The sequence below is a fragment of the Poromitra crassiceps genome, assembly GCF_964638095.1.
Source record: "Poromitra crassiceps genome assembly, contig: HAP1_SCAFFOLD_229, whole genome shotgun sequence".
Classification (NCBI taxonomy): domain Eukaryota; kingdom Metazoa; phylum Chordata; class Actinopteri; order Beryciformes; family Melamphaidae; genus Poromitra; species Poromitra crassiceps.
This window is the reverse complement of record NW_028152162.1, coordinates 156,377-184,267: the sequence shown is the minus strand read 5'-3', so window position 1 is coordinate 184,267 and position 27,891 is coordinate 156,377. Positions and strand designations below refer to the sequence as shown.

The following is a 27,891-nucleotide window of genomic DNA, read 5'->3' as shown; positions in this document are numbered from 1 at the left end:
TATAACAATGAGTGCAAAAACAATAAGCAATAAGGCAATAAGCAATAAGCAATAAGCAACAATAAGCAATAAGGCAGTATAGTGATAAGACAGTCCGAGACAGTGGCATATTCACTGCACATAGGTGCACATGTCATGTGCATACGTGCTTAAACATTTTAAATTCGACGTATTTGACATACAGGTGCAAATAGCATGTACCTTATTAAACATACAATTAAACATTAGACATACGTAATGGTAGCAGCTGCAGTACGGTACGGTACGACTACTGTACTACACTATTTGTGTATGTTAAGGAGTCTCGTGGCCTGCGGGAAGAAACTGTTCCTCAAGCGATTTGTGCGTGCTTTTGGAACCCTGTATCTTCTCCCTGAGGGTAGCAGGGAGAACAGGCTGTTGTGGGGATGGTTTGTGTCTTTGATGATCTTCAGGGACCTCCTGAGGCACCGCTGGTTATACAGTTCATGCAGTTCTGGCAACTCACATCCTGTTACGTGCTGGGCCGCACGCCTCACCCTCCGTAGCGCCCTGCGGTCCATGGTGGTACAGTTCCCGTACCAGGTGGTGAAGCCGCCAGTCAGCAGGCTTTCAATGGTGCCTCTGTAGAAGTCCCTGAGGATTTCTTTCCTTACCCCAAATTTCTTCAGGCGCCTGCGTCCGTGTATTCGCTCTTGGGCCTTTTTGACAACAGTGGCGGTGTGACCGGCCCAGGTCAGGTCCTGGTGGATGTTGACTCCCAGGTACTTGAAGCTGTCCACCCTTTCCACCACTGATGGTGATTGGGGGGTGTGCGCCCCCCCCTCTCCTGTAGTCCACAATGATCTCCTTGGTCTTGGAGACGTTCAGAGAGAGGTGGTTGTCCTGGCACCACTGTTCTAGGGCCCTCACCTCCTCTCTGTAGGCCGTCTCGTCGTCCCCCGAGATCAGCCCCACGACTGCTGTGTCGTCTGCAAACTTCACGATGGTGTTTGAGGTTTGAGTCGCCACGCAGTCGTGGGTGTAGAGGTCGTACCAGAAGGGGCTGGAGACTCACCCCTGGGGCGCTCCTATGCTGATGGTCAGTGGGGAGGAGGTGAGGTTGCCCACTCTCACCACCTGGCGGCGGTCTGTCAGGAAATCCAGGATCCAGTCGCACATTGCCGTGTTTAGTCCCAGATCCCTGAGCTTGCGTACCAGCCTGGAGGGTACTATGGTGTTGAATGCTGAGCTGTAGTCCACGAACAGCATTCTTACATATGTGTCCTTCCCCTCCAGGTGGGACAGTGCGGTGTGGAGCACGTGTGCTACTGCGTCCGCTGTGCTCCTGTTGGGGCGGTATGCGAATTGTTGCGGGTCGTGGTCCGGGGGGAGTGTGGGGCGTATCTTTGATATGACCAGCTTTTCAAAGCACTTGCTGGCTATTGGCGTGAGGGCTATTGGGCGCCAGTCATTGAGGCTGGTCACTTTCTGCTGCTTGGGAATGGGGATGATTGTCGCTGCTTTGTAGCAGGAGGGAACTCGCCGGAGGGAGAGAGACTGGTTGAAAATGTCTGTGTATACGCCTGCCAGCTGGTGGGCGCAGGCCTTGAGGACCCGCCCGGGGATGCCGTCCGGGCCGGCCGCCTTGCATGGGTTGATACGCAGGAACGACCGGCACACTTCATCCTCAGTGATGGTGAGAGGGCGGTCTGGATCTGTGGGGGGCGGGAGGTGGGGGGGGTTGGTGGTTAGGTGGGAATGGGAGGGGGTGCTGAGAGAGGGGGGGAGGAGAGAGGGGGGGGAGAGGGGGGAGGAGGGGTGGTGGTGGTGAGAGGTGGCTGAGGGAGGAGAGGGGGGGGGGGGGAGGCGCTCTGGCAGAGGGGTCGAACCTGGCGTAGAACGCGTTGAGTTCGTCTGGCAGGGTGGGAGACGCGAATCGTGAGGCCAGTGAAGATTCACAGCCCTAATGTCAAGTGGTTGTGGGACAACGAGAAAGTGTTGTGAGGTTAGTTACTGCAGGCTGGAAACGATGTGTGTGCGTTTGCGATGTTGAAACTGGACTGGTAGATCTTAGGAGGCTGGCTGCTTGAAAAGTAGATCTTGGGTCAAAAAAGGTTGGGCACCCCTGGCCCTAATGGTTTATAATGGGACAGACTTCCCATGCCTGCCCATTCACTTGAATAGAACTCTGCCCAATGCCAAATCTGTTACAGCTTTGCCAGTAACATGACAGTAAGAAAGGCAGATGTAGTGAGCAAAGATGGATGATTTAACTGTAATATTCCAGAGCTCTGACCTAACCAAATCTAACTGACATCACTATTGTGAACACAAAACAAAGAACTTCTGATATAATATGAGTGTTTTATTAAAGTGTATCACTCAATACAAAAAATAAAGGCTTTGATAGAACCAAAAGCCTATGGCTCCTAGTCTGCAGATAAAACACATTGACAAAAGCCATAGTAATTTTGACTCAGGTGTGCATAAACTACAGGTTAACTCATTCTCTGCCAGGGTCATTTCGGTCTGTGTGCTCCCAGTGCCAGGATTTTGAGCATATTTCCTGATCTTCCAGGACCCACAGAATATTCTGTGCTAGGAATAAAATTACACAACATATCTCACAATAAAGCAGAGACTCTCTTCTTACCCCTTGTAAAAAACTGAAACTGAAAAATGTTTCCTTGTTTAGTTACAAGCAGTGGAAGTTAGCTTGTTTTCACTAAAAATGCACTCCTTGGGAGACAAATAGCAGAAAAAGAGGTTTTTAGTGAAGGACACCGTTTCAAGCAGAACTCTCTTTTGAGCCTTTTATTTTTTGCCTCAGTGACACATCAGACATATACAGTATTTGTTTTCCCAAAAAAATAAAAATAAAAAAAAGTTTTTACTGACTTTTACTTCCTGGAACTTATTTACCAGATAGTCCAAGACTGGACGGACCAAATGAACCCTTATGCTCTCTCTCTCTCTCTCTCGCTCTCTCTCTCTCTCTCTTTCTCTCTCTCTCTCTCTCTCGAGTCTCACACACACGCACACAGGAATCACAGGCAGCTGCTCAATGGCGCGTGATTTCTAACCCCACATAAGATAGGCAATAACCACGCCCTGTGCCTGCCTACGCAGCAGTCAAGCGCCGGGATTGGCCGCTCACGTGAGCCAATGGGACGGTGATTACTTGACAAGCTCCTGGTGCGTGACAAGCAGACTGACAAGGCTTCAGCCTGCATGCAGCTCAGCGTGCCGCTACAACATGATTTCGGTAAAAGGGTAAATTAACAATGTTTTAACTAATTTTTCTCCATCAAAACTTCTTAGCAAAACTAACACAGTTAGATTGTTCTTATAGCACAACTTTTTTCATCTCGTCTTAATCTGATATTTGAGGCAATAATTATCTTTCTCCTCAGAAAGCCCTGTGAGAAAATCCTATCAACCTGCATCAACCCCAAGAGTAATATCTCTGGGTTTCCTGTTTTGAACGTCTGCTTTGAATAGTAGCCTATAAAATAAATACCATAGTAAACTTCTGCTTTGAATAGACAAATTAGCCATTTTCATTTTTGCCATTTTAGTTTTGCTTGCATCTTAGACACAAAATGGGTCAATTGGGTGTGAAGTGGAAAAGGCTAATGGTAGCTATATTATAGGCTATAGGTATGTAAAAAAAATTACTTTATACTCTTGTGTTTGATAGGCCTCTATGCCAGACGGCTATTCATACCATGTGTGCTGTTACGACACCCTTAGTGAGACAGTTGACCACGTTAACTTCAGGGCCACTCTTCGGATGGCCTTGTCAACAAAGGATGAGTTGATGGCATGGCTGAAATCTCACACAGTCACCTGGAGGGTGAACCGCACGCGTCCAGCAACGGGCCGGGAAGTTCTTTACAGTGTAAGACACTTTGCATTGAACATCCTACAATCCTATTTTTTTTAGGTTTTTTAGGTTGATGTTCTAGTAAAAAAGAATTGTGTGTGTGTGTGAATTGACATTTTTGGTGGGGTAAATGCAGGTAGTCTATTATAATTATAAGACCTATAAGCTGTTGTAAAATAACACATGTATTGTCCTACATGTATTGTCCTAAGGTGGACTTAAGATGCCAGCATAAGGTACGACCTTACGTACTCAAAGAAAATGCAGTGCCACGCAGGAGCAAGAACACAAACTGCCCTGCGACGATGACTGTGTCAATCCAAAGCACTGAGCGCAAACAGACTAGGTAAGTAAGGTAAGGCTTGCTCTAAATATGACATTGAGGATGCGGTTTGGCACTGTTTTCCTAAAGAACATGACATTTTTGTCTATAAATTTCTCAGCAGAAGCAAGGACCCTCACATGCTAACCTTTCCTGCAATACTAACCATCCGCAGCGACCACAACCACAACATTTATGTGGCTGGTGCACTGCGGCACCGCGATGTGGGCAACAAGGCAAAAGAGAAACTGAGCAAGCTTTTTGAAGCAGGACACTCCCCAAGTTCAGCCTTAGATGTGCTCAAGCATGATCTTCAGGTGGAACATGGGGATGATTATGTGTTTGTCACAGCAGACAGAGCACTCTGTCCTACTCTAATGGACTGCTACAGGTAAATATGTTTGATACTTTTTTCTTTTCAAATAAATGCATGATAAAAGTAATTTATTAAACTCTCCTATATAAATTTACTCTTTTTGTCAGTTGTTGCCATTCCAGAAACAGGATTAGTACTTGTGTAGAACCTGCAAAGAATAATGTTTCATACTTGTGCTTCATTCACCTTGTCAGAACCTGTGAAAGAGAAATGTTTTATTCAAGGAAGATATCATTACTAAATAAAAAGCAGCATTAGTTAATTTTGAAAGTTGAGTATACAATTGCCTCGCTAATTTATTGTCTTTGGACAGACTTTACGTAAGGGATAATGTATATTGAGGCGGTGATTACGGGGAAATAATGACCGACAGGTGGATTGAGCCCGACGCGCCAGCGGAGGGCTTAATCGTTCACCTGAAGGTCATTATTTCCCAGTAATCACCGCCTCAATATACATTATCCCGCTTAGAACACGGCCTACAACTAAATCATTCAATAATCTGACAAAAATAATTATTCAAATAGATTTTTTAATAGCGTTTTCAACGACAAAGCGGTTTCATTCGTAATTGGCACACAAGACACCACAGCTGCAACTGGTTGGCCTAATTAGTAGTGTCTTGCTGACAAAAAGCTCTTATCAACTGATTAATCCAGGTGTGGCAGAGCAGCGGTCGGTTGTCGAGAAATAATGACCGGTGAATATTGTTGATTGACCAATCAGAATCGAGTATTCAAGAGAGCCGTGTTCTAACATCAGATATTCAGTCAGGAGTATGTCAGATCTGATGGAGTACAGATGGTAGCGGCTCTGGAGAGGCAGATTGAGCAGTACAACACTGAGTGCAAGGACCAATGCGCTAAAGTAACGACATCCAGTGGCAAGCGACTTTTAATTGCCATCTGCTCCCCCTTGATGAAAAGAGTGCACACCAACCTCAAGCACAGTGGGGAGATGTGCTTCATGGATGCTTCAGGTAATATGGACCGGCATCATTGTCGAATATTCCTGCTGTTGACCCACAGTTGTGCTGGTGGCCTGCCGCTTGGAATTATCATCAGCCAGTCTGAGGAAGAGCAGGTCATATTCGAGGGCCTACAACTTTTGAAGAGCCTCCTTGATCAAGACTCCTTTTCAGGCAGGGGAGAGTCAGGGCCCATGCTTTTCCTCACAGATGACAGCCGGGCAGAGAGAGCAGCACTAAACAGAGCCTTCCCACAAGCCAAACTTCTCCTCTGTTCCTTTCACCTGCTGCAAGCTGCATGGAGATGGTTGTGGTGCAAAGAGAATGACATCAGCATGGGAGACAGGGCTACGTTGTTTGCGCTTGTCAAAGACTTGCTATATGCCCAGGGGGAAAGTTCAATGAACAGCCATTACCATCAGGCTTTACAGAGCTCTGCTTTCAACAGGTTAGTCAATTCTGTGACGTGGACAGCTAGTCTCCATATTTCCATAGCATTTTTTCACTTCAGAACAGTCCTGTTTGTCATTGGAGTTACTGGAATGGTACCTATTAATACTTTTTCATATCGATGCACTGTGTTTGACTCTAAAAGGTATCCGAAGTTCAGGGGCTATTTGGAGAAGCTCTACAGCCGGAGGGAATGTTGGGCTCTCTGTTACAGGGACACCATTCCTGTGAGAAACAACAACACCAACAACTACAGCGAGGCTGCAATGCGCATATTGAAAGACAAAATCCTACATCGCACCAAAGCGTACAATGTTCCACAGTTATTTGACTTTCTGACCACCCGCCTCACTGCATATTATGAGGCCAGAATAACAGCTGCTGCCCTTGGCCATTGGGAAGGCTTTCAGAAGTCCAGGTTCCTGGTAAAGGACAACAGTGTGAAACCTGAAGACATTCACAAGGTAAAACTTTTATTAGATTTAAATTTTTTACAAAGCGGAGTTGGATAGTAAATGTGATTAATAGATGGAGATTAATTTCTCCTGGCAAAGTTTGAGACTGAAAGAAATGTCCAGGCAGTTTTTTAATATGCATGTTTGCTTCCTGTCTGTTATCTGTCTTCGCTGTCACTTTTTCACATAGATTGATGACAGCCACTTTGAGGTCAAAAGCTCCTCCACTCCTGGAAAGGTCTATGTCGTTGACATACAGCTGGAGATGTGCACCTGTCCCATGGGTAGCAGTGGTGGGCCCTGCAAACACCAGGCAGGTGTCGTCCTCCAGCACAGCGTCCCCAGCACCAACTTCCTGCCACAAACAGCAGACATGAAGGCAAAGCTGCTGTACATGGCAACTGGTAGTAAGTAAAATACAAAGTACAGGCTATGGCAGTGTAGTGTAGTCACAAACTGTAGGCTACTCAATGGAGGTGCGTGACATAAATTTTGGTATCTTGTTTCATTTTCAGAGGATAATGTTCCCCTCCAGTTTCTGCAGCCGTTGAAGGAAGAGGCTGTGCCATCCAGAGGGACAGATGCAGTTGCAGACGTGGACACTGCCGGTGACACCTGTCGAGAAGAGACGGATCTGGTGATGGTAGCTGAAGAGGTTCAACAGGCTGAATCGGAGGAAGGTATTGAGTCAGAACGCGTGCTTTCAACTGTGGCCTATATCAATATTCACATTTTGTTATTCACGTGCAAATACTTTTTGGTGCCGAGTTGGTATAATAGAACCCAATACACCACTAGACAACTAGACAATATTTCACAATTGTTGGTTAAATTACTATTGGTCTCGTTTTCCAGAATCACGTCAAGCTGCTGAAGAGGGATTAGCTGAAATATATAAGGAGCTGTTAGCCATGGTCAACAGCAACCTGTCTCTCACAACCCCATTACTGGCTGCAGTAAAGGCCTTTAAAAAAATCAAAGACAATCCATCCAAGATCAGCACAGCCTTACATATGTTTGGCCGGTACACAAACAACGGTTTGACATCTGTTAGATCTAGAGCCATACGTAGAGCTGCCAGGCATGCTGGCCCTGCTATCCCTGCACAGCCAACAGCAGTGGCGAGACGCAGGGTACCCTTGGGGGGAAGACGCCGCCTTGCTGCTGGACGCCCCACAAAGGTCACAACAGGACCTGATCATGTTTACGGCCAGCCAGCCAAGAGGGTCAGAGCACCAGCTCCTCATCATCTGGTACACTCTGTGTCAGAGAGAAAAAGCCACCCAAAATGATACCAACTTTGTCTGAGTAGGTATAGTTTGAAATGTAAAAGTTTCCATTTATTCACTGAGATGATTTCCTCGTGTAATTTACCTCCTCTCCTCTTCCCTCTCTCCACTCCTTTCCTCTCCTCTCCTCCGATATTGTCCCAACCCAGTGACCATGCTGCCTGAAGTCACCTGCTGCTGCTCCTTGTGACCTCTGCCTCCATCACTGATAAGACACAGTAAGTATAGTTTTAAATGTAAAATGTTTCCATTTATCCACTGAGACTATTTCCTCACTATTTACCTCTCCCCAGAGATGGATGCTGTGACCTGTCCATTCCAGAGCCGTGTAGTGTTCATTGGCTAATGAGTCTCGCATTTTGGTCCTCCGCTGACGCCTCTCTCTCTAGAGGACACTGGTCTATTCCATTCCCATTCCCAACAGTTTTATTAGCTATATATAATTATATATACTTTTGGTTTTATTGATTGTGTTTTTAACTTTATCTAGGTTTTATGATGCATGTTTGCATATCATTTATTTTAATTATAGCTTTATTGGTTGTGGTGTGTTCAACTTTTTATCTATGGTTTTATTGCATGTTTTGTATAGGCTATTGGTGTTTTACTTTATTGCTATTTATAATTTATTTTACTTTTGATTTTATTGGTTGTGGTGTGTACAACTTTATCTATGGTTTTATATTGTTTTATATGATTATTTTTGTAGTTTTTTTGTTGGGACTGGAAGAGGGATTCCCAGCTGGACTTGTGAAAAATGTAGAAGAAAAAACTGGACTGTATTTTATTATTGTATTTGATTTTTTAGATAAAAAGTCTGCTTGTTGAAGCTTGGGACTAAAGCACCTGGGTTTATTCATCTTTTAAAATAAAGATGTTTAAAAAACTATTGCTTGTTACATTTATACAGTGCTATACCTTTTCTCTGGGTAAGAATTGAGCTTGAAATTAACGATATGATACATTATATTAGAGGAAATGAACGATACGTGAACACATACATGTTTTTGTAGATTGTGTACATTGTGTAGATTACAATTATTATGCGACCATAATTCATTTCAATGTCCGCTCTCAATGTCCGCTGAAATCGCTGTCCGTTATCAAGAGTTATTCAGTTGGTTCATGAAATCGCTGGGCTGCGTGCCCTCCAGTGTTTGTGGTGTGGGAGATTCCATCTGTCAAAAGAAGAACACAAAAGACTTGCTCCGGCCAATCCCGGCGCTTGACTGCTGCGTAGGCGGGCACAGGGCGTGGTTATTGCCTATCCTATGTGGGGTTAGAAATCACGCCTCCGCTCCGCCAGACAGCTGGAGTGACAAGACTAGAGGTCGACCGATTAATCGGCCGGCCGATTAATTGGGGCCGATTATTGGCATTTTTAATTAATCTGCATCGGCCTGCAAAAAAAAAAAAAAAATTTTGGCAGGCCAGGCCAGGCCAGGCCACCGGGCATTTGCCCGACGTGCCCGATTATGCAGTCCGCCACTGAATGTGAGTCTTCTCATGCACCCATGAGCCTACTGTAACGTTACGTTTCCTCGGTCACCACCATCTTCTGCAAACACACTTCTCCCATCAAATGACAGCAAATCTAAACAGTTACATTATTATTATTGTTAATGTATAGAACAGTGCATGAATGAGTTCTTTGACATACTGCTCTCTCGCTATAGACTACCAGTCACTACTGAAATCTATACCGCATAACCCAATGTATTTTTCTATTTAATAAAAAGAATAATTGATATAAGATAACATCTTATATTAGATGTAGGCCTACAGTATAATGTTATATTCGATTTTCAATGTGCATGAATAGATAATGGAAATCTAGGCTACTAGATTTCTTTAAAAAAAAATACCAACAGAAGAATATTGCACATTTTTTGGGGGCGCTACCCACACGTTTAGCTGTGTGTTTCTCATTCCACGAATGCACAATCCTTACAAGTTGTACCCCGTTGTAAAGGTGACTAATCAGGCTTTCCAACTATATAAAATACAATACCAATTGGTATTATTAAAGGGGAGAAATAATCGAGCAAAATAACGTTTCCAAACTTTTTTTGAGGAGTTTATTTTAATCGTATTTTATCGAATGAACAAAATAAATAATAATCGGCATTATATATCGGCCATCGGCCGCCCTGCTCTCTAAAGATCGGCATCGGCATCGGCCATTGAAAAAGCAATATCGGTCGACCTCTAGACAAGACCCACAGGTTACCACGGTAAAATCGCGCGAGACAATTTGTATGTGGGATAAATACAACAACAAACAGGCAGAAGATCATTGTTCCCAACTGGAGAAGCAGAGGAGGGGTGGACTTGCTTGGTGTTGTCTTTGTAAAAAGGATGGGTCGTGTCATATATTATTTTGTGGTTTTCCACTTCAATTATGAACTTTTCCTCATACATGTTTGTCCTCTGGCTTGATATTGAATGCTGTAAACACCTCTGCCCTGTTGACTCCATGCCTGGCTCCGCCCAACTTGCTGTGGCTTTGCTCCGTCATCCGTGAAAAATAGAAGCCTTGTGTATCTGCTTCGGAGAGCTCCGGATCGTCGGAGCTGGGACGGAGTAGACACGCAACGCAGCGGAGTAGGTGGGAGTTGACACAATGATTAGAGTGGAAACGTATCGGCTCCGAAGCCGTACCGCAGCGCAGACGGACCAAACACGGACTCAGTGGAATGTAGGCGTTAGAGCTAGATGTATTCTGAGGAGTGGGGCAAGAATGTCACAGAATTTCTTGTAAAATTCAGCACCGAATCCATCAGGACCGATATTTTTTATTGATTTAAGTAAACCCTTTAGTCTTGGAGGTACAGCTCCCCGCCAGGAGGGGTTGCTGCAGTGCCCTAAGCACCCCTAGTTCCAGCGTCCCTGTCCATCTTATTGTTACCCTCTGTTTCTCTCATCCTTCAGACCACACAGTGTGTTCCTTCAGTACACACAGTGCCGTTTCCAGTGGATGTTTTCTGCCTGGCTCTTCAGACAGCCTGCCCCCCTCAGCCACCAGCTGAGGGCGCTCTTCCTCCAGTGGAGTAAACACAACAAGCGGAGGGTAGCCAACTGGGGCGGGACCCTGTGTGACGTCTGGTACCTGGCTATGCTCCACCCAATCACAGCAGACTACTGGAGAGGAAACGGCTGGTAGAGATGAGACCATGGGTGAGTTATTTAACCTTTACTCTTGTCTGCATATTTGATTTGATTTGATCATCTTTATTTCCAACACGTAAAAGAAGTTTAAACAAAACTAAATGAAAGCAAAAACAGCTCAAATAACAAAAGGACCATCATCAACTTCATATGAAATTCACCTATCGCTAAGCCCCGAACGTAGATGAGTAAATCACAGCGCGTGCAGCTCCACAATACACTCAGACAACCTGAGCCTAGAGCTCCATAGAGAAGCATAGAGAAGCAGAAGAAATCGGGATTCTCCTCTGGGTTTATGTTATATATAAAGTTTATTGATATACAGAGGTACATGAAATAGATTACCAGGCGCCACTCTTCAATTCAGCGTATATATAATCCACAGAGAGGTTACTTTAAGTCAGGGGTTCCCAAACCTTTCCGACCAAGTACCACTACGTACCAAACCAAATTTCCCATGGACCACTTCCACTGCGTATAACCCCCCCCCCCCCCCCCCCCCCGCCCATAAAATAAAATTTGATGATTTAACTATGCAATAGCAGCAGAAAGGCTAAATAACAATATAAGGCTACTAGCTGGTTCAAAATGAACACACACGGACACTCACTCTCTCTCTCACACACACACACACACACACACACACACACACACACCTGCCAACATTAGGCTGTGAAAAAGAGGACCCCTTTGAAAAAGTTTTTTTCCCTCACCAAAATGTTGCCTACATTTGGAGTGTTATTTAGCTACCTTCCTTCCTGACAAGCTAGCATGACATGTTTGGTACACATCCATTCCTTAAGTCTTCTAGTTTCATATGATACCAGAAACTTCGCTCTGGCTTTAAAACTGAGCCTGCTGCAGCCTCTGAAAGTAAATGTTCAAAATTGTGATGTTTCCCAAATATCGCGATATTTCCGAAAATCGGCCCAATCCGGCAACTGCTCAGGGTTAATGTGTATGTAAAAACTGTTGTCTGTAAAAAAAAAAAAAAAAAAATGCAATTCTCTGGCGGACCACCAGGCGGAGGAGCCCCGCGGACCACAGTTTGGGAACCAATGCTCTAAGTGAATAAAATGTCAATTCTGGATGTGAGTCGCCTATTATCCCCACTGGTTAACTTATCCCGCTGTCTTCCTCCGTTAAAACTGCATTTGAATGGAGTTTGATTAAAGATTCGCTAAAGCCGTTTCCATGCATGTATCGCATTTATTTTCATTGATAGCTTTAAATGTTGTACATTGCCCTCCGGGGCAATGTAGCATTTGTCGAAAATATAGCAACCCCGTTTGTTGTGACGGAGTTCTCACTTCCTCATCTCGTCGCTTCCCAAGAATGCTCTGTTTCTATAATATATTCAGAACTAACAGTTCCCAGTGGCCGCTGAGGGAGAGCCCGCCCCAGGCTCCCAGCCTGGGGCGGATTAGCGTCAGATTAGCGTCTGTGGACCAGCACCCTAGGTTGCGAGTTATCGTTAACTTAACGGTTACTACGCTAAAGAGGACATCTCAAAATGCCTAGACTTACCGAATGCACCTCTGCAGTTGCTGGATCACGTACAGTTGGCGTCGCTCCAGCTAGAAGTGTTAATTTTGTGGCTATAGACAAATTGGTGCAGGTAGCTTGTGTGAGAGAGACCCGCGCAGTATGCGTGAGGAAGCTTGTGACGTCCCGATCCCCCGTCTGGGCAAACGAAGCGTTTGGGGGTGTGGCTTGGAGGAGACTGCTTGAGAGAGCTGTATAGGGACAAATCCAACTGTGGCAGTTCTGAGCTTGTGACCACTCATTACAGGGAGGGCTGACAGCAGTATATATGCATTTACAAGTAAAAACAGCTTTTGCACGGAATGGGACCTTTAAGGATTTTTCAAAATGTCTATGGAGAAAATGAATGGGGAACTCACTTCCAGGGCAACAAATGTCACATGACTGAGTGCTCAGCTCTATAGAGGGAATGCACCGACGCCACGCCCCCTCCCGAACACGCCCCCTCAGCCGGACTAAGCAGCACTGAGTGTCAAATTTCCAAAACAAACGTGGCTTCCGCCAGGGGTAGTAGCGAAACCACGGCTAATATAAACGATTATCTGCTTAAATTAAAGGCAGTTGGACTCGAATGTGACCCTTATAGCTTGCCAAAGAACCAGTGGTCCATGGACGTAGACATGTGGCCATGAATAGGGTTTCCTGACATTTATATGTAGCTACTTAATATAGACGCCAGGGAAGCATACAAGAGCCTGGACGCGTGGTTGTACTTCAAGGCTGGATTTGTTGGCGACATTAAAGCAATGGATATTCTGGTTGTATGTGGAGAGGTAAATATTTATTTTATTACAACTTTTATTAAGAAAAATATAGCATACGCTGTCACTAACACACGCTAGCTTTGTTCAATCATAGTGAACACTGTCACTCATGTAACGTTATATCTGTGCAGGTAAAACACAGCCAGAGAATGAATGAGCCCTCATTGAAACCCTGGATAGCTGCAGAGAAGACCGGGACCATTTCATTAGCTTTCGGCAGCCTGTAAAAGATACCTCCGACGCCTTGTTGAATCTATTTTTACAGTCAATGGCACAACAGCACTTTCCCATTTACGTTGTTTTCTCGCGGAAGCTGAACGCTAAACACCGTGACCGGGCGGCACCACCTGGCTTGTTTAGACGTTTTGACACTCACTGCAGCTGAGTGGGCGTACCCGCACTGACTGTCGCGTCCGTGACGTCACGTGCATTCCCTCTATAGTGCGCTGAGTGATGTCACTCGAGTACTCCATGATGTGATCAGTGATGGTCACTCGAGGAATTGTGATGTCATCAGGGAGTGATATCATCAGTGATGCGAAGTTGAGCAATTGTGTGCAGCACATGCCAATAGAGCAGGCGAGGCCACGTGCGGGCGAGGCTGCGCAGCGGCCCAGCTGTGTATGCGAGCCTGTGTTGTGGTTGAGCTCCAGGGTGGGTGAGTTTAGCAAGCCTGCGATAGAATCAAGCACGCGTGATTTCTAATGATACAATAAAGTCAATAGGCAAACTTATAAACAACACACATTAAATATGATGTTGGAAAAGGAGTAGGAAGAAGTATGCACTTATGTATTCCTAGTGGTTCAAGGTTCAAGGTTCAAGGATATTTATTGTCATTCCAAAACATGAAACATGGAAGGGAACGAAATATGGGCTCAAGGTCCTGGTGGATATGTCAACTAGGATATCATAAATCATAAAATATCATAAGAACAACTGAGTACTAAGAAGGAGAACAATATAAAAACAACATATAAATTAGAATCATCATAAAAACAACATAATACCTGATGTAAGAGCAAGGGAAACAATTTAAGGTGCATGTGTTCGCTCAACAGGGAGCCACTTAAAGTTCATTTTGTTATGCTCACAGCTGGCGGCATTAAAGTGCGAGGAGTGTGGCAGCAGTTAATTTCACGAGCAGCAGATTTGAGATATACATATATAGATATAATACATACTATGTACTATATATAAAAAATAATATATAAGTATATAATTAGATACGTAAAAAAATAAGGTAAAAGTTATAAGAAGTAGCAGCAGTACATTACACGAGCAGCAGTTTAGATATATACATATAAAGATATAATACATGCTATGTACTATATATAAAAGATAGTAATATATATGTATATAATTAGATACGTGAAAACTAAAGTGTGTAACGTTAGAGTGGTTATGCATTGTTCATAATTCTCACAGCCACCGGAAAGAGGGGCACGGTGGCTCAGTGGTAGAGCTGTCGCCTCACAGTCAGAAGGTCCTGAGTTCGATTCTCGCCTGGGACACTGTGGGCGCTGTGGTTGTGTTCCCCCCCATATCTTCAGTGCCTACTGCCCAGGTGGGTTATCTCGTCGTAAGGGTCTTTCTCTCTGTGTGGAGTTTGCATGTTCTCCCCGTGCTCCCCCAGGGGGTTCCTCCATATATAACCCCCCCACTAAAAACATGCAGAAGATCAGATCGTCATCGTCATCCGACCAGTGACGACAACATCCGAAGTTGGTCCCCGGGCGCTGTACGAGAAAGCGACCACTGCTCCTGGCCTGCCCCCCGGAGGAAAGGACATGCCTGGATGGGTTAAATGCAGAGGACACTTTTCACCGGCCACCGTCAGCATGAGTGTGTTGTGGCCGCATGCATGTGTTGTGGTGTTCGTGTGACAATAAAAGACGGGGCTTGTCCGTTACGAGAGAGTTTTAAAGAAGCTATTCTTGAGCCTGGTGGTTCTGGCTTTGATGCTGCGTAGCCTCCTACCAGAGGGGGGGAGGGGCAACCAGTCCATTGGCAGGGTGGGTACAGTCCTTCATGATTTTACCAGCTTTATTCTTGCATCTGTCCTGGAAGATGTCACTGATGGTTTGGCAGGCGGCAGCCAATGATCCTATGTGTGGTTTTGACCACACGCTGCAGTGCTTGTTTATCTGCAGCAGAGCAGCTGCCATACCACACAGTGATGCAGGAGGTGAGGACGCTCTCCACCACACACCTGTAGAAGGAGGTGAGGACGCTCTCCACCACACACCTGTAGAAGGAGGTGAGGACTGAGGTGCCGAGGCCAGCACGCTTCAGCCTCCTCAGGAAGTAGAGGCGTTGGTTGGCCTTCTTCACTGTACTGGTTGTGTTCAGGCTCCATGTGAGAGTGTCGGAGATGTGCACTCCCAGATATTTAAAACATGGGACAACTTCGACAGCTGCTCCCCCGATGATGAGGGGAGGGGGGGTGGAGCTGGATTTCCTGAAGTCTATTATCATCTTCTTCGTCTTCTTCACATTGGAGAGGTTGTTTGTTGCACCATGCCTCCAATTTCTCCACTTCCTGTCTGTACGCAGACTCATCGTTGTTTGTGATGAGCCCTACCACTGCCGTGTCGTCAGCGAACTTCACGATGTGATTGCTCAGGTTCCAGGCTGAGCAGTCGTATGTGAGCAGTATGTACAGTAGAGAGCTGAGTACACATCCCTGGGGGGAGCCGATGTTGAGGATGATGCGGGAGGACAGGATGTCATGGATCCTGACAGATTGGGGCCTGTTTGTCAGGAAGTCCAGTATCCAGTTGCACAGAGATGGGCTTATCGTGCATTCCTTTATAACTGGGAACTGGTAATCTTACCGGTTCAAAGTTCATGAGCTGGGACGTGACGTCACTAGAGCTGGTATTTCCCATTCCAAACTCGTAGGAGTCTCAGCAGCCCCGACCTAAAAAAATCCAAGATGGCTGTTCCGCGCAACAACAGTAGTTATAATCATATAAATGCTATTTAGCACTTCTGTCTTGTTTGTGTCTCGTTAAATCAGCTGTACACACAGCACGGCCTACTTCTATCTGTGTGGACATGAGGCTGCAGTGTTTGTATGCGCAAAATGCCACTAAATGTTATATCAACTGTTATTGCTAACAATGGCTAGCCTGGCTAGCGAGTGGATCTGACCAGTGAACAGTGAACTTCCCAGCTCAACTTTTCTGCAAATGGAACGCTAACAAAACGGATGTAACGTCATTTAGCCTCCACCTCCCAGTTCTTTTGCGATAAAGGAACGCACGATTAGTCCGAGTTGTGACAGCTTGTCAATCAGGGTTTGTGGAATGATGGTGTTGAACGCAGAGCTAAAGTCCAGGAACAGCAGTCTGACGTAGGAGTTCTTGCTCTCCAGGTGAGTGAGGGCCAGGTGAGCCACGTAGGAGATGGCGTCTGCGGTGGAGCGGTTCTCCTTGTATGCATACTGGTGGGGGTCTATGGTAGTGCTGATGGTCTCTTTTATGTGTGACATGACCAGCCTTTCAAAGCACTTTGTGATGATTGGGGTGAGTGCTATTGGGCGGTAGTCCTTCATACATGTCACTGTGGGGGATTTCGGGACAGGGATGATTTTTAAGGCAGTTTTAAGGTTTAAGGTTTTAAGGCAGTTTTAAGGCATGTTGGGACAGTTGCTGTTGAGAGGGAGACATTAAAAATGTCCGTCATCACCTCTGAGAGCTGGTGTGTGCAGTCCTTAAGGACCTGGCCAGGGATGTTGTCTGGTCCTGCAGCCTTGCGGGGGTTGACTCTCTGCAGACACTTCCTCACACTCTCAGCAGAGACACTGGGGGGGGGGGGGGGGGTGAGCCTGGAGACAGGAGGGATGTTTGGGTCCTCAAAGCGAGCATAGAATGTGTTGAGGGCATCAGGGAGAGACGGGTCCCTGGGGCATTCTACATCTCTTTTGGTGTAATCTGTTATGGACTTGATGCCCTTCCACATGCTCCGGGGGTCATTGGTGGAAAAGTGACGCTGGATTTTTAGAGCGTATGTTGCTTTGGCCCTTTTTTTTTTCTTTTTTTTTTGAACTTATTTTTATTTATTTTCTCAAGTGCAATTATACATTTATTCATTCATTTACATCACAGGTATGGGTGTATTGAAATGCAGTCCATATAATCTTGTCTTTTCAATGTCCATAGTCTCCATTCCCATATGACCGGGTTTGTTATTGTCTTTTCTTCGTATGTAGAGAAAAGACATACAGCATGACAGTCAGTTCAAAATTATAGAAGATAATAGACAAATTAAAGCAAAAGAAGAAATAAAATTAATAGCCTACTACAGGTGTTGTTCACTACACTCTAGGCAAAACAAAATACAAAAAGATTGGTGACCACCTCATCAAGAATGCCTCTGTCTTTAATTGTAACCTTGCAGTTATTTCCTCCATCTGATAAACATCTTTAACCTTCTCCTTCCATTGTGTTATCGTGGGGGGCTGCGGTCTCAGCCAAGAGATTGTGATCATTTTCTTAGCGGTTAACAGAAGGACTCTAAGTATTCGTTTCAAGTTATTGTTTCCCATATCTTCTGGTATTATTCCTAATAAATAGTAAGATGGTTCCAAGGGTAATCGAATCCCTAGACAGTTCTTAATTTCTGTTTGTATGTTCTGCCAATAATCCCCTAATTTTGGGCAGTCCCAGAATATGTGTGAATGCTCTCCTATCAGGCCGCAACCCCTCCAACATCTGTCTGAGGTACCACCAAACTTTGACGTGATGAGGAGTCCTGAAAAACCTCATCTTAACCTTCCATTCAAATTCCTTCCAGATGGGACTACTAGTTGTTTTGTGTCCCTCTGCGCATGCTAATTCCCAATCTTCTTCCGAAATTATAGATTCCATCTCCAGTTCCCATTTTCTTTTAATGTCCAGACTATTATCCATTAAATCTCCTTGCAGTATTTTATATATGTAGGAGGTGATTTTCTTTTTGACAGTCCCATCAATTGTTAGCATAAAAAAACTTTCTAGATGTGATGGTGTATTACATAATTTGTCCCATTCTTTGTGTTTCTGGAGGTAGTGTCTTATTTGTAAATATTTAAAAAAAATCATTGTGTGGAAGGTTATATCTGCGCTGAAGTTGTTCAAAGGTCATCAGGACCCCTCTTTCAAACATTTGACCCAACATGATTAGACCCTTTCTTTCCCATTCTTTAAACCCTGCCCCTATTTTGGATGGGAGAAAATCAATAGTTCGTGCAATCTTCATCGCTATAGATATTGATGAGGGGAGTCTTAGCTTCTGTCTCACGGTTGACCATATTTTCAGAGTGGTTTTTACCCATTGATTATTAATTTTATGTATTTTCCAAGAATCCTTGTTCAAAAATGGGATTACATCTAATGGTGCTTTTGGGCAATGATTTTGTTCCATCCCCACCCATATTGTGTCTTTGTCTTGAGATAGCCATGCTACCATTGATCTGAGCTGAGCTGCCCAATAATATTTTTCCATGTTGGGTAAGTCTAGACCCCCCTTTTCTTTTGAGCATAATAGTCTTTTAAGTCTAATTCTGGGTCTTTTGTTTTGCCATATACATTTAGATAGCCATTTGTTAATTGTTCTAAATGTAGCAGTAGGGACCTCTATAGGTAGGGATTGGAACAAAAATAGCAACCTTGGTAGTACATTCATTCTTATTGTTTCTACACGCCCTATCAGGGAAAGGGGAAGGACTTCCCATCTTGTAAGATCAGTTTTTATTTCATCCATCAATTTCTCATAATTGGCCTTAAATAGTTGTGATGTGCTAGGAGTTATGACAATTCCTAAATATCTGAATCCTTGCTTGGACCAGTGAAATTTAAATTTTCCTTCTAACTGTGGTGGCCAGCTCCCCACCAGCATCATTGCCTCAGATTTTGATTGATTAATTTGGTAACCTGAAAATTTCCCATATTCTTTTAACACATTCACTGCCAGCCGTTTTTTTTTTTTACTGTAGGTAGGTTCTGCCAGAGGGTTTTTTTGAGGATTCTGGCTCATCTTTCAAGACCCGAGGATTCTTTTCTGCTAAGATTTTGTGAACACACAATATCTCAAAACAACTAATAGAATGTGTGCTTTCTCTGTCTAAAAGAGTTAGTTTGTAGAGTTAGTAGTTATGTAAGCATTAGCAGTTGAATACAGCATGGTTTCAGCGTCAGAAAATTTATTCAGAGATAAACGGCTTTTTGTGAAATTCGATAGAACAGTCACTTTAACCATTCATTTTTGGCGTCAGACATCTAAACAATAGTTTTGAACAGTAATTTCCTCCATAACAGCAGGAAACCCCCCTCTACTTCCAACTCCTCCCTCCGTGGGCGTTCTCCTCCGCTCTCCTTGGCTCTGCGGCGGGTCTGTGACAAACGAGTTGCTGCTTTGCTGCTGCTGCCTGGCAGTCTGCATGGGGCTCGCTGGATGGGTTTCGCTGGTTTCTTGGCGGTCCGGTTGAGAGCTCTGATGAAGCTCTTGCGATTCTGGGCTTATTTATGGTGCGTGTTTCAAAGTGTGCATCCAATCTATTCTTGGAACCCCCCACCGTTGCCACCGCTGTGCATCAGCGCGAAAGTGAAAGCGTTTTCGCCATCCATTTTACTGTATGAGAACGGCTTCCTCGCGCTTTTCCCTATAGTTTTGGCTCGCCTCTCCTACTGTGGAGAGACATGTCGCCACTCAGTGGGTCGGTAAAATAGATTATACACATTCAATACCTCCAATTCTGGTATAGGAGACGTAAAAGGGGTTGATCGATGTCCCACCGTCAAATTTTTTTTTTTTTTTTTTTAAGCCTAGATATCTCGTCTTTGGCACTCAACGGTTGGATTCTGTAAGCCGAGATATCTCGTCATTGGCACTCAACGTGTTAAACTACTCATCAATGCCGGAACTGAGGAGACAGGGTCACTGATGTACGTCAATAAGTCATCCGCGTAAAGCGAAGTCTTATTTTCTGTCTGACCATCATCTTTTATACCTTTAATATTTTTATTTTGTCTTATTAATGTCGCAAGGACATTAAACAAGGACAGCGAAGAGCAAAGGACTAAGGCAATCTCCTTGGCGGACCCCTTTCTCAAGGTTGAAGAAATCTGAACAGCAGCCATTCACTCTAACGCATCACCTTGGATTTGTGTATATGACCTTCACCCAGTCCACAAACGTTGAATGAAATCCCATAGCAGCCAGTGTTTTATATAAAAACTGCCAGTTTACAGTGTCAAATGCTTTCTGCGCATCAAAGCTAATTAGCACAGAGTTTTGCATACTTTTCTTGGCACATGTTATAATATTCAGTGTTCTCCTTATGTTGTTTGCTCCTTGTCTGCCGGGAATAAAGCCTGTCTGATCCGGGCTAATGAGTTTTGTTATAATTTTTTGCATCCTTTTTGCCATAATACTAGTCAATAATTTTTGGTCATTACATAGCAGACTGATGGGTCTATATCCTTCACAGAGTGTCGGATCTTTACCTTCTTTGTGAATTACTGATATAATGGCCTCGGACCATGTATTTGGTGGGTCCTTATTGGAGAGAGCAAAGTTAAAAACTTTCTCTAATATTGGTGTCAAATCATCTATAAAGCATCTGTAAAACTCTCCGGGGAGTCCATCGATCCCTGGGGATTTATTATTTTTATTATTAATTTTAAAAAAATTAAAATTAATTTTAATTTTTTTATAGCTTCCCTTATTTCACTTTCAGTAATAACTGATGTAATCTGTGCTGCTTCCTCTTCTGATAATGAGGGTAGGTGTAGTCTGGCTATGAAGGCCTCAATTTCGTTGTCTGTTGTTTCTGAATTAGGTTCTCTGTATAGATCTTTATAAAACGAAGGCATCTGCTATTTCCTTTGGGTGTGTTACAATTTTTTTGAGTGTGGGATGTATAATCTTAGGTACCATACGATTAGCCTGTGCTTTACGGAGTTGAAAGGCCAGTAGTCGACTGGCTCTGTTCCCCATCTCATAGTATTTCTGTTTAGAAAACCTTAAGGCTCCCTCTGCCTTATATGTAAGGAGCTTATCCAAGGACTTCCTTGTTTCTTTTAATACTAGCAGAGTGTTCTGTGTTCCTGTGGACTTATGTTCTATCTCCAATTGTTTTATCTTATTCTCTAACCTAGTCTGCTCTTCCAATCGTGTTTTCTTCAACCTTGATGCAATTTGAATCATCTTCCCTCTTATGACTGCCTTAGCCCCCCCTCCCATAAAATTGATGGTGTCACTTCTCCGTTGTCATTAATCTCAAAGTATTCCTTAAGGTTCTTTTTTAAGTCTTGTACCACTGTTGTATTAGTCAGTAATGAGACATTTAGTCTCCAATATCTGAAATAAAATTCTTTGTTTAGATCTATGCTTAATATGACGGGAGCATGGTCACTCAGAGTTATTGGTTCAATATGACAGTCTGTTACTTTATACATACACTGTTGAGGAAGGCAGAAGAAATCGATCCTCGAGTAGCTATTATGGACATTAGAATAAAAACTGAAGTCCTTCCCCTTAGGATTTATATGTCTCCATGGATCAACTAGTCCTAATTCTGAGAGCATATTATTAAGTGTTTTAGTTTTTTTAGTCTGGGCTCCTCCTTCTGCTGGCACTCTGTCTAATTTCCCATCTTGTACGGCATTAAAATCTCCCCCCGCTATTAACATGCCTTTAGCATTATCGGCAATAACATTGGCAATTTCCTTAAAGAAATCCTGATCATATTCATTTGGAGCATATACATTCAGAATGGATACCTCCACCTCCCCTATTGTGCCTATTACCATGACAAACCTCCCCCTCTGATCCTGAATTACTTTTTCTGAAGAAAAGGCCAACGACCTATTAATTAAGATTGCTACTCCCCTTTTTTTACCAAATGAAGCACTGTATATATGATTTACCCATTCCCTTCTCAATTTTTTATGTTCTCCTTCTGACAGATGTGTCTCCTGTAACAAGCCAATTGAGCATCTTAGTTTTTTTAATTGACTATATATTTTCTTCCTTTTAATAGGATGATTCAGTCCATGGACATTATATGTGATTACGTTCAAATCATTCATGGATGTAAAGCTAGGGTATTCAAATTTGTCCTAATGTTTTTCCATTTTGTTGCTAACCCAACCCTCAGTTCTAATACGATGCACCTGAAAGATTTCCATGATATAATATACAATTGCACTTCTGTGAGAATCAATGAAACAAGTTCTGAACATGATGTGTTATACGAACTTATAACACATAGCAATAAATGAACAAAATAAACAAAAATGACTTCCAAAAACCCAGCTGGGTGCACCTGTGTGCCCAGCTCCCTTTGTGTTATAGGCAGAGAGTAGTGGCCTCTAACTCTCTCTGGGGAGTATGCACAAAGTGCCATCCAAACAACAAACCACAGAAAATAAATCCTCCGGTGAAGTTGGAACCCTATCTCGGGCATTTCTATAATATAAAAAGAAACGGGATATTTCCCTCCCCCAAACGTTTACCAATTTTTTTGTAAACTTACACTCTTTGTTCAGTGTGATTAGCTTTTTTTTTTTTTTTTCTTTTCTTTTTTTTTTTAAATTATTATTATAATCTTTTATTATTGTTTTTCACTCTTTTTTTTTAAACATTCTTATTTTATTATTATTTTATTTTAAGTATGCTGCCCCAAAGTGTCCCGAATATGAGTGGGTAACATATTACCTCGCTGTTGTCACTCAAGTCTGACTCTGTTACCTGAGCACCTCTCACTGTAGCTGTCCTTTCAGACCTGTAGAAAGGATCTCAAATCCGCGTCTGACAGAGTTTCATCTCTTCTCCCTCTCCCGTTATCCTGCCTTCGCCACGTTTCTCTGGAGAGCTCTCGTTCCATCTTCTCCCTCTCGCTCACCTGGACTGTGACGCCCAGATCTTGGAGTGTTGGCACCGCCTCAATCAGGGTAGGAAACGTTTTCACTCCGGACGTCAGGTTGACTCTCAGCTGGGCTGGAAAGCGACATCTGGCCTGGATCCCCTTCTCCTTCAGCTGTTTTATCACCCCACGTATCTTCGCTCTTTTCATCTGTACATCTGGAGAGTAGTCTTGGTCAAAGTATATGACTTTCTCTTGAAACATGACCCGCTTCTGTGCCCAGGCTTGACGGAGCACCGCTTCTTTCACTGTATAGTCTAGAAACTTTATAATGATGGAGCGTGGTGGTGCGTTGTTGGCTGGTTTTTGTCCCAGTGATCTGTGTGCCCTCTCAATCTGTATATTCATCTCCGGGGGGAGCTGTAGCGTGGTCTTTATTAGTTGTTGCATAAAGCCAGCCATGTCATTCTTCTCACTCTCTTCGGGGACCTGGTACACTCTCAAATTGTTACGGCGTATACGGTTCTGCAGATCATCACACATATTAGTGAGAGCAGCGTCTCTTCTCACCAGGTGGCGGATAGCCCTTTCATGCCGCCGGCTGTTGTCTTCGACCTCGCCGATTCTGGTCTCCGCCTCCGCGGTTCTTTGCTCAAGTTTCCCCGTTCGTTGTTTCAACTCCCCCACCGACGTTTCCAGCCTGGAAAGTGTCGCTTTGGTATCAGCAAATGAGTCCTTAGTTTCTTTTCTCAGTTCTTTCAGTTCTCGGATTAGTTCCTCCATGTTCCCTTTACTCTCGTCTTCCTTAGTTTCCACCTCGGGTAATGGCGGCGGAGGCTTCTCTCTTTCTTCGTCTTTTTGAAACACGTTTTGCTGCTTCACCTTTTTCCTTTTCTTGTTATTCCGTGTGTTCATATTACATCTTCTTAACTTATATCGTGTTAGTTATGTTCAGAACCTTCTATAACTTTGATAAGCAGCTAATCACAGCTAAATGTTAGGGGAGCGAGCACCCGACGCGTGTGTCTCAAAGCATAGCGCCACCGGAAGTCCGCTTTGGCCCTTTTTATGCCTGCATTGAGACATAACCTCGCTGCCCTGAGTTCGGTTGTGTCACCAGACCTGAACGCTGTGTCACGGGCTTTTAGCAGAGCGCTAGTCTCGCTAGCCAGCCTCTCTTCCTTTCTGTCAGAGAGTCTGGCATCGCAGGTTTCGATTTTGGGATTGCGAAAAAAATGCTCTGTTTGGGTTAACCAATCAGCTTCGTCTTGGGCGGTGCTTAGCGTTAGTGCCCTTGGAAAATCGTTTCGGGGTGGAACTTGTGTCGGCGGAACATTTAGACGGGAGGAGAGCTCACAGGCATAAAGATGGCGACCTCACCGAAAGAAGCTAACACTCCTCGCAAAATAATACCAGACATATGTCGATTGTGTGATGGTAGTTTTCAAAGAAGAAAAGACAGACATCGCCTCATTAGCAGTTCGCACGAGCCGAAGCCTACATTTACTTTAGCGCTGGAGGGGCTCACTGCACCCGTTAAAACCACAGACGATTTATTAGCTGTATGTGGCTCTTGTAGAATGTTGTTAAATCGATATCACAGAAGCTCATGTGAGGTGGAACGGATCGGTGCTTTGGTCAAGTTTAATTGTATGTTTAATAAGGTACATGCTATTTGCACCTGTATGTCAAATACGTCGAATCTAAAATGTTTAAGCACGTCTAACGTATGCACATGACATGTGCACCCATGTGCAGTGAATATGCCACTGTCTCGGACTTGTCTTATCACTATATTGCCTTATTGCCTATTGCTGCTCATTATTGCTTATTGTTGCCTATTGCTTATTGCAATGTCGTAAACGGAGTCCACAGCACAAGAATTTCACACGTGATACTTGTACCATGGAGTGACAATAAAAATCTTGAATCTTGAATCTTGAATTGGTTCTATACCGATGTTTGGATCTGTAGCGATAACCAGTGTTAAGATTGCTGTTATGGCCAATATCTGATATTTGCTGATGTACATATGCTCAGCATAAAAACAAGTTTGTGTTGACCAAATATTATACGTCTTATAAAACACTAAAACACTGAATTAGAAATAGCAATGTCTTTATTTTCAAAAAATTAGGAAAAGCAAAGATAAGAGAAACAGCATTTTTCCCTCTCTAGGAAAACTACCAGCTTTTACAGGAGCCCACAAAAAAAGGCTTGAATGTGTGGAAACACGTTAAATGTAAATAATCACACAATGTACACACATCTATTACAATAACCAAAGATTTTTCTGTTTCTGTGTTGGCCAAATTTTGTACATCTTGTAAAACACATGTGAATTTTAAATAGTAATGTCTTTATTTCCTAAACATTGGCAGACCATAAAACTGAATTACAGCATTCCCCCCTCTATAGAATATATCAGCGTGATGTCACTGCCACCCAAAAATGTGTAACTCTGTGGTAGTTAACTAGTATGAGTTGTACCAAACAAACGTTAATATCTCAAAAACTAAACGTCACATCGCATATATTTTGACATTATGTGTGAGAGCAGAATTAGCTCAAGAGGATGATTTATAATTATGCATGTCGTGTTAAAGTTGTGTTGAAGTTGTGTGAACTGTCGCAGTTCCTAAAATGTAAACCGAGTCAGCGGCTAGAGTGAGACACACAAGCCTCCTAAAGCTCAGGCTCCATAGGGTTCAATTGCTACCCAGTGATGCGGTTTGTTTACCAAAATGCTGCTCGACTGATCCCTCGTATATGAATAGAAGTAGCAGGCTTTACAGGACCTCAGACAATAAAAAAGAGAGGCTTGCTTGTGTTAACACTTCTCAACTGTGCTGTGTAAAAACTATTTACTAACAAAAAGTATGTGGAAACCGTGACTAGTCGTGGAGCACTGAGAAGCCTTTTTAAAACAATGTCATGTTTCCAAATACATCAAGACCACTCAAGCTGTCCTCCTCCTCAAAGTGTTCCTCCTCTGTATCTCCGAACACCTGTGACACAATGTTCAATATCGCCTGTGCCTCAGCAACCTTAAAAACTTGCACATTGCAAAATACATCCACCAATGTGAAAAGTCTGTTGCTTGACTCAAGCACTTCTTTGACAATATGTGCTCCTGTGTGGCTTTCAGCTTGTTGAGTGGAATAAACAGAGACTGCTCCAAAAACACCTTGCTGCGGCATGTCATGTGTTATGCTCTCTAAGCATTCCTGAAGAATGTTTCTCTGTTCATCTGTAACAGTTCTTTCTTTTACAAGCCCATCCCCTGCATGTTTCTCTAGTGGACTTGCACGTCCATCACAGGTATCGAGACAGTCACAATATAATGCACAGGAGCTACAACATGCATGTTTGGGTTCAAGAGGCTTTGTTTTCTCACCATCAAACAGCTGCAGCAGTTTGACTCTCATGCACCGTTTTCTTTCAGAGACATACTGGAGCATTTCATCCGATAAGCCTTGTAGCTGTCTGCCGTGGTATAAGATAACTGAATGTGCCTGACACCCATCTCGCCCTGCCCTCAAAGGCTTGCATGTAGGCCTCAATGTTTCTTGGGGGCCCATAGTTGACAACATGGTTGACACCCTTAAAATCAACACCCATTCCGAGTGCTGTAGTCGCAATTACAACTCTGAGAACAGACAATGGGTCTTTGAGCGAGTTCAGTATATGCAGTTTGACGTCTTCTGGTGTCTCTGAATGATACATGTCCACCAGTCTATTTGCTGAAACATCTTTGGCACCTACTGGATAACATGCATGCTTCCCCAATGTAAGTTTGAAAACATCAGAGTACAACAGTGAGCACTCTGCTATACTCTTGCAGTATATTACCACCTTTTCTGTTGTGGGCCCCTGGCTTTCCAGCTCCCTGCAAAGCCAGGCAAAAGTGTTGGCTGGATCAGAGGAGACTTTTTTGGTAGCAAGTCTGATGTTGTCCCTGCTCGGGCTTTTAACAAGCTCTAAACATTGTTGCATTCCAAGATTTTTCCTCAGCTTCTGTCTCATGGCTTTGGAGGCTGTTGCAGTTATTGCCAGGAGGGGCACAGAAGTGGGCAAAAGGGATCTCAGTTCACCAATTTTTCCACACCACTCTCTGAAAGGAGCCTCACTCCCCTGTCATTCTCCCCTGTAAATACAAAGACAGAGTGATTAACCAAATGGAGAAATAACATTGATGCAGTGGTTAAGTACGTCTGCCTTGAATGGGGTTCTAAAGTAGATGATACTGAATCGGAAGTTTAGGTTTTGCAATTTAGTGTTAAGTAGCTACTACAAATTGTACACAGTATTTTTTTTTAACAAGATTGTGCTTTGGCAATGTTTATGGATGAAATGATAATTGCTGGCTACATTTTAGTGATTGTGATCATTGACTTAGCTAGTGTAAGTTGCACACAACACGTTATCTATATAAATGTACTGCATAGATGGTTAATCGTAATTGTTTTTACCAGTGGATCGCCGTATGTACTTCGTCCACAGCTATCCCCACCAATCGCTCACGAAACGTCGTCGTTTGCAGGATCGCTCTCCATTTATCTTGTCCAACGAATGTCTCAGCTGATCCGTATACAATGGAGTACTCGCCAGCAGCTATTTTCTCGTCCAAGTCTGGATCTTGCCCGGCGTAGGCTGCAGAAACCCCCCTTGAAAGCAGGGTTTTGACCTGGTCCTCCATTATCGCGATCAAGGGAGAGACTACCAAAACCATCGGATTTTCACGCCATCTCTCTGGGTTTATCCGTGCTAGTTCACCGTAGACGATAGGCCATGCCTGGAAGATGAAACTTTTTCCATAACCAGTGGGTAAACATGCAAGAACGTCACTGTTAGA

At 43.7% G+C, this 27,891-nt stretch overlaps 1 protein-coding gene across 5 annotated transcripts; it reads left to right on the top strand.

Moving 5' to 3' along the window:
- The first annotated feature begins 2,993 nt into the window (after positions 1-2,993).
- Positions 2,994-10,873, top strand: LOC310770793 (uncharacterized protein). Of its 5 annotated transcripts, none has more exons than XM_083663498.1 (11): positions 2,994-3,234; positions 3,662-3,862; positions 4,060-4,193; positions 4,291-4,560; positions 5,574-5,960; positions 6,108-6,426; positions 6,608-6,824; positions 6,933-7,097; positions 7,273-7,725; positions 7,856-7,924; positions 10,638-10,873. In XM_083663498.1, exons 1-9 carry the CDS (start codon positions 3,193-3,195, stop codon positions 7,707-7,709), a joined length of 2,172 nt encoding a protein of 723 aa, XP_083519624.1. In that variant the 5' UTR covers positions 2,994-3,192; the 3' UTR covers positions 7,710-7,725; positions 7,856-7,924; positions 10,638-10,873. The 5 variants fall into 5 exon arrangements, with proteins under 5 accessions (XP_083519624.1, XP_083519625.1, XP_083519626.1 ...); XM_083663499.1 differs by lacking the exon at positions 10,638-10,873 and adding an exon at positions 8,000-8,126; XM_083663500.1 differs by lacking the exon at positions 5,574-5,960.
- Positions 10,874-27,891: the final 17,018 nt, after the last annotated feature.